Below are 9,949 nucleotides of genomic sequence, written 5' to 3'. Positions count from 1 at the left end.
TCTTCTGTTTTGAATAAACTACTCAGAACTTTCCATTTGTCATCTATTGCATCTGTATTTTCATAGTGATTTTTTAAAATTTTATTGAGTTTATTGGTACATTTTAGGGATACAGTACAGTTACATTCATTGTTGGGATCATGTACCTCTACATGGCAAGTCTTGATTCTCATTTTTTCCCCTTACCTCTGCCCTCCCTTCACCCCCTCCTCCCCTCCCCATCTACAAACACTTTATTTTCATCTTTTCATTCTCTCACATTTTTTTCTTTTTTCCCTTTTTGTTCTTCCCCTACCCATCACACCTTCCCTACACCTTTAGCTCCTTTCTTCCCACAGAGAAGTATGTGCACCCATGTTTATAGCAGCACAGTTTGTAATAGCTAAATCTTGGAAACAGCCTATTTGCCCATCCGTTGGAAACTGGATAAAGAAGTTGTGGTTTTTCCATAAAATGGAATATTACTCAGCCATAAAGAACGAGAAAATAGATTCATTCATAGGAAAATGGATACATATTGAAGATATACTCCTAAGTGAAATAAATAAGTCACACATGTGTAAATACCAAATAGTTTCCCTGGTGTGAATAATCTGCAACAATGCATAAGATTCTAATAAGATTACTGACATTTAGAAATGCATAGCAATTTTAGTTGTTTTAAACTACTATCTTCTGATTCTGGTACTTGAGACATCAGTGAGTCTCGAAAAAAGACTGTATTTTCTTTGGATTCTTAGCATTTGAAGTGAAAAGGTCTCATTTTGTCCCATGTCTCACCATTCTGTCTATAGTTTGGGCACAGTATATTGTGAATGAAGAAAATTTGCATATAGTGTTTTTCAGAGAAAGTAATAGCCTCTTCCTATCTCTTACTGAGAATAGGGGCAGATCATCCAGCTTCTTTCTAGAATGGACCAACTCAGGCTGTGCCTCAGCTTCAATTATGTTCAGTCTGCCTGTGATTGATTACCTCAACCATCATTCATCTGCTCTGCTTCTATTTTTCTAACTGTCATGTTATTTCTTTTTAAATAAACAGTTAAATTTATCACATTGGTTGAAATATGAATTCAAAAACTTGGAAATCATAGGCTATGTGACCAGTAATTCCTGGATCCACAGGATCCATTTGAGAATAAACTAAAGAAGGTGCCCATGCACATGGTTCGGAGATGACCTTAAGAACTTCTGGGAGCTCACAGGTGATTCCAGGAATCTCTCACCCTAGAGCCCAGTCATTATACAATAAGCATCAGATTAAGACTAATTGGAATTTAGGGTCAAAATAAGAGAACTGGTGATGACTACATGACTTGTCCCTTCTGAACTTTCATATTAGTGCCAAGGGAGCTGAAAGAAAAGGAAAAGCTCAACCCAAATGGCTATAATCCTGAGAGAATAGAATAACATCAAGAGACAGGTGAAATGCTCCACTGGCAATTGCGTTGTTCCATCAACCCTCGTGGGATTTTGTCATCTTTCTACTGACACTAAAGTTACGTGCCTGCTGAGAGATGAGCTAATGATAAGTATTCCATAAAACTGTTCTTGCTCTTCTCAGGTGCGCTGGACCCTTTCGCATGTCCTAGAAGGTAAGTAGGTCTATGTTCAGGCGCAGAAGTAGTTGGGTGAGCAATATCTTCTGCAGCTTTAGCCACCATGCAGCTCAAAGGATGTTTCTCCCTGAAGTGCAATTGAAAATGTTTTATAAGTGCACTTACTCCTTTAATTTAATTACTCATAAACAGTGAACTTTTTCATATGAAATACTAAATTAATTTCAAGCATTCTTTCCTCTGTATTCAGTGACTTTGGCTTACTACCTAAATCAATTCTCAGGGAAGACATTGTCACTTTAGAGTATGGCTCTTTTTTTAAATTGAGTTTATTGGTACATTTTAGGTATACAGTACAGTTACATTCATTATTGGGATCTTGTACCTTTACATGACAGGTCTTGGCTCTCATTTTTTCCCTCCTTTCACCCCTCTTCACCCCCTAGAATACAGCTTTAAAATTTTTATTTACACTCTTTATAAAAGAAACTTTATGTATGAACCTTCATGAAATATTCTGTTTTTTTTCTACAATCTTTATAAGACATTTCAAGTGAAAATGAACATCAGCATTTGGCCATTTTTAAAAGTATTTGGCCATTTAAATAGTTTTAAATTATTTAATATTTACTGCTTCTCATAATTTAAAGCATCTTTTTCAGAGAGCTTAACTTCATTCTCACAAAATAAATATTAGCATTTTGTTATATGCTCATTTCTTCTCCCACTATTAATTTTACAAATTTTTACATAATAGTGTCTGCAGTTAGGTGACTCTAGCTATTGAAAAATCTCATATCAGAAAACAATGAAATACTGCAATGACATTAAAAATAAAGAATGCAAAAACGATGACAACATACAATATCCTTGCCTTCCTAAACATTATCAAAGTATGTACTCTCCCAGAATTTGGCAAATAAAAAGACTATTCTGCCTTTTTTTATCTTCTTCATCTTCACTATAAAAATACTGTCTCTGATCATTAATAATGGATAAGCCATTTCTTGAGGGGAAAATGTAGAACAAAATATTTTCAACTTCCCTAATCTCTCCATGTGGGTATTAGATTCTTTCAGCCAATGCTGACTGATTATTTAATCATTTATTGATGCATGTAGATGTGAAGCAGACTTCTTTGTAATAAATTGTTTTATTTTTGGTACAGGGAATTGAATTCAGGACCTTTTGCTTGCCAGGCAGGGGTGGTGCTGCTGAGCTACATCCTGCCCCTTCTTTATAATAAATTGAAAAGATTATGAGGATAAATGAAAGCAAATACTGGCTCACAAGACATAAAATAGCCTTTATTTCTTTACTAGGCTGAACATAAAAATCTTCTCATCTGCAGCTGTATGTATTTCTGAGGAATGACAAATGTCTGTTGTGAAAAAATGCTCCTGGGTTTTCTTGTTTCTGTACTGTTCAATAGCATTGAGCGCCCATGATATCGCTGAAAATGCCTTTAAATTTCTCAGTAGTGTAAATACCCATGAACAATTGACCCCTCCTTACAAATGTATTTATTACAGTCTTTTGAATTCGTAAAACAAAGAGATTATTTACTGTTTTCAGAGGGTGGTATGGTTCTTGTTGGTGTACTCAAACAGTCCTGAAATTTTCTCCTTTGTTTTGCTGGAAGTGGTACAATTCAGAACATAAATGCTGTGTTCTCAGGCCTGACCATCTACCTGGCAATGACACTGACTTTACCTAACTGTGTCAGTTTTTTCTACCTTATTCCTTTCTTATTTTTCCAATTCCAATTGTGTAAAATGTTGGAGTCTGTAGTCCAATGCACACACAAACCTATATGACTCCTATATGAACAATGAGTCTCACCCCATGGCAAGTTTTCTTTTTGGCTTTCATTTATTAATAAGAATAGCATTGAAGACAGTCATAAGAAGTTGACTTCTTGGGTTCAGCAGTAAGAAACTACTGGGTGACCTTTTTATGTATCAAAAGTACCTGATTATGTGCTGGGCATAAATTATTTCACCCCTGAGCAATATGCAGAATACCTTCATATGACAGCTGAGATAGAAGGGGTGTCCTTGCCTTTCTTTATCACACTGTGATGGGATCATTACAAGACCAGAAGCATGCTAATTTTCTCAGGGTTTTCAGAGGCCTCACTGTCTGCCAGTGATCTCAAATTTCTTCTGGGCATCAACCTGAGCATTCTTCCTAATGGTTGGCATTTCATAACATCTACCCCAAGATTTCCCATGACCTTAGAAATGGCATAAATAACACCATATGTCAGGGAGTGAGTCCTGGGTCATGGTATTAATGAGAATATATCCTGTAGTATATTTCTACTGAGGTTATGGCAAGATTCACTGTGAGGTATAAGAGCTCCTGAAAAAGACTGGTTTAAAAGAGTACAGATTTCCCATTAGTATTCCTTCCTGTGTGCTTAGTTTATCCCCGTATTGCCCTTTAGGTTTTTCCTACCTCATTCCTAGTGTGGCCTTCTGCATGAGAGCTCCTTTAGGCCTTTCTTATGTGTTACTTTCCTTGTGACTTATTCATTCACTTATTAAAGTCCAGTCTCTGTGAGGCAGCTTGTTTCCTGCCACACGTAAAATGAGATTTTTGTACTTGCTGTGTTAGGTCTCCTTAACAACATCATCAGTGCTAAGAGCCATAGTAGCTTAGATCATCCCACTGACGGAGCAACTTCCTGTCCCATTGCCTGTGCTCCTAAACTGAGAGGGGACAAGCATATATGAGCTGGATGAAGCCTGAGTAGGGAAGTGGGATTACTTTTATGAGGTGTTTATATTCTCCTGTATATATTTCCTTATAAAATTATATCTTGCTACAGAATTTGTGTCATACTTTCCTTTACATAGCATGCAAATGCAGAACAAAGATATTTGGAATATGTGTTTCAATCGTGCAGATTTATGAGATCCATAAAATTTGGAGACTCACTGTGGGAGCCCAGGGAGACCCATAATCCAGCCATGATAGAGAAGTGCTGGAACAGAGAGAGAGAGAGAGAGAGAGAGGGCACCCCAGGGTGAGGTGGCCTTGAGTACATATGTGGGAAAATGATACACTGGAGTGAATCCATATGTTTTGATGAAGACAAATTTTGTTCATTGAGAATGATGAAGGAAGTAGTATTTGTGATAAGAAATTTCTTGCACTTTTCTCTTCAGATATATCCTATTTGCTTGTAACCCATGAAGATGAAAAAAATCAGCAGATTTTCTAGTTTCATTCACATACAGCACATGGTTTTCTTTGAAGTCAGCATTGGGATCATAGCCAACTTGATCTTGCTTCTCTTTTGTGTCCTCATAATACTTCTGGAGTGCAGAGCCAAGCCTGCTGATCTGACCATTGGTCATTTGGCCTTTATTCACACAATGTTGCTCTTAAATATGGTTTTCATAGCTATGGACATTTTTGGATATCAGGATTTGTGGGATGACATCACATGTACATCTGTTATCTATCTGAGTAGGTTGATGAGGGACCTCTCCGTCTGTACCACCTGCCTGCTGAGTGTCCTCCAGGCCATCACCCTCAGCCCCAGAAGCTCCTATTTGGCCCAGTTCAAATGGAAATCCCTGCTTCAGAACCCGTGTTACTTGCTCTTTCTTTGGGTTTTCAATATGATCATTAATGGTCGCATGTTAATCTCCACTGTTGCCACTCCCAATGTGACTTCAAACAGTGTTATGTTACTTACCACATCCTGTTCACTTTTGCCCATTAGTTCCTTTCTTAAGTACATGTTTTTCTCACTTATGACTTTCCAGCACATATTGTTTATAGGACTCATGGCAGTCTCCAGTGGGTACATGGTGAATCTCTTGTGCAAGCATAAAAGGCAGTCCCAGAATCTTCATAGCACCAGCCTGTCTCCAAGAGCATCTGCAGAACAAAGGGCTACCTGGACAATTTTATTGCTTATGAGTTTCTTTATTGTTATGTACACTTTGGACTGTGTTATTGGGTCCATCTTTTCGATCTTGTGGAATAATGACCCATTTCATCACTGTGTTCTGTTATTGGTTGGCAATGGCTATGCCACAGTCAATCCTTTGGTTCTCATCAGTAGTGAAAGACGAATGATGAGGTGTCTCATATTCATGTGGGGGAAAGATAGTAGATGATTATTTATTTCATGTTGGATAATTTCTCTGAAAATGAGTAACATCTTTGAATTTCTTGTGGATCTTGAAATTTATCTATGTTCTTCTTCTGAAACATACTTACTTTGATATATGTTCCTGATAAGTATATACTAGGTGATTTAACAAAATATCTCTCTGAGGAAGCTCAGGTTATTAATTTTAACCTTACTTATAGGAACTACATGTCTCACCTTGTTTCAAATTCTAAAGAACATAATGTATAGCACTGGTTATTGAGAATAGAGCAGAGAAAAAAAGAATTCAATACAAATGTTCAGAAAAAATTGGGATGTTATAGAATTCAGTTTTATGTGTACTATTTCTGGTCATATATATTCATTTGTAGGTTTCACGTATACATTTTATTTCAGTTTCACTTCAATAATCTCATTTAAAAAGAAATTGAAAGAGGAAAAGACAACCTGCACAATTTAATGACTTTAATAACATTAAATAATAAATGATGAGTCTTATTGTCATGAGTATGTGAGTAACTTTATACGGAGTAATTGTAACCACCGCTTTTGTACAAGGTTGGAAAAACTCCAAAAATTCCATAAAATAAAATAATTATGATCTTTATTCTCTATGCATAATTAAATAGTACTATATATAATAACAGAAAGTTAACATGTTTCATTATCTGCTCCACTGCTAAATTTATAAACTCTTATAAAACTGTATTGAACATAAATACAAAATGGTTATAATTAGTGTTAGGCAGAATATAGCATAATTTAAAATCTTTACTTGTTTATGTATGTTTGGAAATTGATGATATTGGTAACTATTCTTTTATTCTTGAAAGGAGCCAAAATATAGAGATGTTTCCTCCATAAATGTCAGTTTCTGCTTTCTTTTCTCTGATGCATTTTTTTTCAGACTCATGAAATAATCTAGCAGTTCTAATAGAAACAATCTCCTTTTGACCTGAAAAAAGACCAGAAAAATATTTGACAGTTCAGTCTATAAGAGAATTCCATTAGGGATATAGTTAGAGAAATAGTTCCCTGAGTTTGTGTATATGTATATCCTAAACTGAAATCAGTGTTAACCCAAATTACAGTGGACCAGATTCAAATAAACATAACTGAGCTTGAACAAACACATGCAGAAGACTGAAAATAATAGTGGTCTGAACTAAACAGTGTAGAGTGCCTTCTGAAACAAAACATAAACATTCTCTATCACATTTTGACAGGTCAAGCAATACAAGGATAACACAAACTTGTAAGATGTGATTCAAAATAATTCATTGTATAAAGAACAAGAAAAAACAAATATAAGTATAAAGAACCAAGTATAAAGAATGAAAACAAACGATTTTCAAAACCAAGATAATAGAGATACTGAAATCACCATAGGCACATAATTTTATGAGCTATGATCAAAATGTATGGTGAATATGTAAATTTTAAAAATTATGACAACTCAGAAGAAATGCAGAAATTCCTAGGTGCACATGAATTACCAAAATTAAACAAAGAAAAATTAAAAATCTTGCATAATCCTATGATGTACAATGAGAATGACGCAGTAATAAGCTAGACTCATTTTTATAAGGATATTTTTGAAACTTGTACTCTTTCTCCTTTGAAGATAATTATATACTATGTAATAACTATTGTTATTCTGTAATTATTTGAATATGAAATTTTGTTTTATTTTCATAAAATAAAAGTTTTTTAAAGTTAAGAAAACAGAAAGACTTGTTTTGCTATTTTCTCATGTATATTACTCTTTTCATTATTTTTTTCTTCACAACCATGTTTTAATCACTTATCACATGTATGCTCTAGAAACATTTTATGTGCATTCATACATCTTTCATTTGTGTACATTGGTATTTAACACCCTGTCCTTCTTTGTTAAAATATTACTGTAGTATCATGCCAAATAATTTTTCATGAAATCTTTAAATTTATGAAAAAATATTTGCAAACATTGCAAATATTATTTCCTGCTTGCCTTCATTTTGATTTTATTTTACCTTATCAACTTTATCTTCTGTAATGTATCACTTTTTGCATCATTTACTATGCTGTTTTTTCTTTCAGTTCTTCAGCAATTTTACTGAGATGAGCTGGACATCATTTTACTTTCTCTGTGTATCACACAGAATTCATTTGAATTCAGGGATAAGATATTTTCTCAGGTTTGACACCTAGACCACTAGAGTCCCCAAGTAATGACCTCATTTTCTACTTGATTATGACCTATCATTCCTCACATTTACATCTCAGAGAGATTGGAGAAAAATTTTTGAGCACGACTCTCTCCATATGGATATGGTCCAGTGGAGAATAAAGCTAGGAGAGAGGTGAAATGTTCCATTGGGGCCTGCAAAGTTTGGTGTGCCCCTGTGCAATCTTATTGGATCTGAGACCTCTACAGTAGATTCTAATCTCCTGCTCAGTGATACAGCAGAAGACTAAGAAGAAACATTAAAAGCCAGAACTAAAGAGACAAAGAAACCAGGGATCCGGGATGACCAATGCTGGAGCAACCAGCAAAGACACTGGTCAATCTAAGCCACTGATTTTTTATTGGAAATCAATTGGGGTAAAGGATAACTATGTGCTAAAGGGAAACTGCATGTGAGGACATGCAATTGTTCAGTTACTATGGGCACTAATGGAAGCAAGGCTTGAAAAAGGACAAGACAAAGCATTCTTGAAGTAGGAATAGAAGAGATAAAATATAGGGTTGTAATTAGAGCCTTGTCCTTCTAGCTAAGAAGGTTTTAATTTTAGGAATGGAAGTTGAATAGGAGTTACTCTGGCCTTAGCATGTAGGCTTTGGCCTGACTCATTTCTCAAAATGAGCCAATTGAGGGGGGTTCACTCTTTACAGCCTGCATTAGGCATAATCAATATTGGAGTTCCCTGCATTATCACCTTTCTTCAGATGCTGAAGTTAGAGGCCAAATGAGAGTAGAACTAATCTACAATTATGCTGAGCCTTTTCAGGTGCACCAAACCATTTTACATATCCCAGTAGGTAAGTGGATCTGTATTCAAGGGTTGGAGGATTAGTTTTGTGCTGTGTCAATTGCAGCCAGTGAGGTCTCTGAGTAAGGAGTTTGGTGGACTCAGATGCACAGTCCAGCTGCAGGTGCCACACAGCTCAGAGGATGGATCACTCTGCAGTGCAAAATAAAGACTCTTGTTAGTGTATTTAGTGCTTTTATTTTTATTTTTTAAGTTTATTGGTACATTTTAGGTATACAGTACAATTACATTCATCATTGGGATCTTGTACCTTTACATGACAGATCTTGGTTCTCATTTTTTCTGCATACCAACTGCTCTCACTTCACCCCCTCCTCCCTTCCCTATTTACTATTTTCCTTTGTTTCCATTTTTTCCTTTTCTCATATTTCTCACTTCTTTCCTTTCTCCTACCCTTCCCGCTTCCCCTAATCCTTTAGCCCTTTTCTTCCTATTCACATTATCAATTTTACAATTCGAATCTTATGTACACATTTAGTTTTTCACACCAGAAAAACTATTCAGTATTTACATGTGTCCCCTCTTTATTTCACTTGAGTATGACCTCAATATGCATCCATTTAACTATAAATGTCTCTAGTTTTTTGTTCTTTATGGATGACTAATACTCCATTTTATAGAATAACTACATCTTTATCCAGTCTCCACAGGGCTTTTAATGACCCATAAAATTAGTAGACTTTTTCAGATGAAATACTGTTAATTTCAAATATGCATTGTTTTCACTGAATTAGGAGATTTTTCATTTACTACCTAGATCCATTTTAAAGGAAGACATTACCTTTTCACTTTGGAATAAAATTTTATATTTGCTTTTACACCCTTATGAAAAAAACTTTCAATGATTCTTTACTTAGTACTCCCAGTTGTTCTTATTTATTTATTTAGAGTAGAAAATTTTACTGAGGGAGAGACAGCTCCTAAGAGAGTCAGGAGGGGACATGGAAAATCGGTTGCCATATTCTTTTATTTTATAAGGCAATTAAAACTACTACAGAGTAATTAATTTCTGTAGTTCAGTTTATTTAATGCGGTTAAATTATTTCATATATAATGGTGTTCATTATTGAAAACCTGTGTGTTTTCAAAGGGCTTAGCCTTATTCTCATAAGACAGATATTAGCATTTTGTCATATTATCTTAAAGGTTTTTGTTTTTTGTTTTTCTTTCTTTTTTTTTTTTTTTTTTTTTTTCTTGGGGGTGAAACTTGGGTTTAGCTCTT

At 35.0% G+C, this 9,949-nt stretch overlaps 1 protein-coding gene across 1 annotated transcript; it reads left to right on the top strand.

The window, feature by feature from the left end:
* The first annotated feature begins 4,756 nt into the window (after positions 1-4,756).
* On the top strand, positions 4,757-5,695 carry LOC104856788 (vomeronasal type-1 receptor 90-like). The gene has a single exon (XM_010616312.1). The coding sequence runs from the start codon at positions 4,757-4,759 to the stop codon at positions 5,693-5,695; it is 939 nt and encodes a 312-aa protein (XP_010614614.1).
* The last annotated feature ends 4,254 nt before the right edge of the window (positions 5,696-9,949 follow it).

This window comes from Fukomys damarensis, unplaced genomic scaffold, assembly GCF_012274545.1.
Source record: "Fukomys damarensis isolate Sample0158 unplaced genomic scaffold, DMR_v1.0_HiC HiC_scaffold_16, whole genome shotgun sequence".
Classification (NCBI taxonomy): Eukaryota; Metazoa; Chordata; class Mammalia; order Rodentia; family Bathyergidae; genus Fukomys; species Fukomys damarensis.
The sequence above is the reverse complement of the archived record's forward strand: the minus strand, read 5'-3'. Positions and strand labels throughout refer to the sequence as shown.

Bases quoted from the DNA above. Each gene is read 5' to 3' on its own strand.
- LOC104856788 (XM_010616312.1), top strand. From the start codon at position 4,757: ATGAAGATGAAAAAAATCAGCAGATTTTCTAGTTTCATTCACATACAG.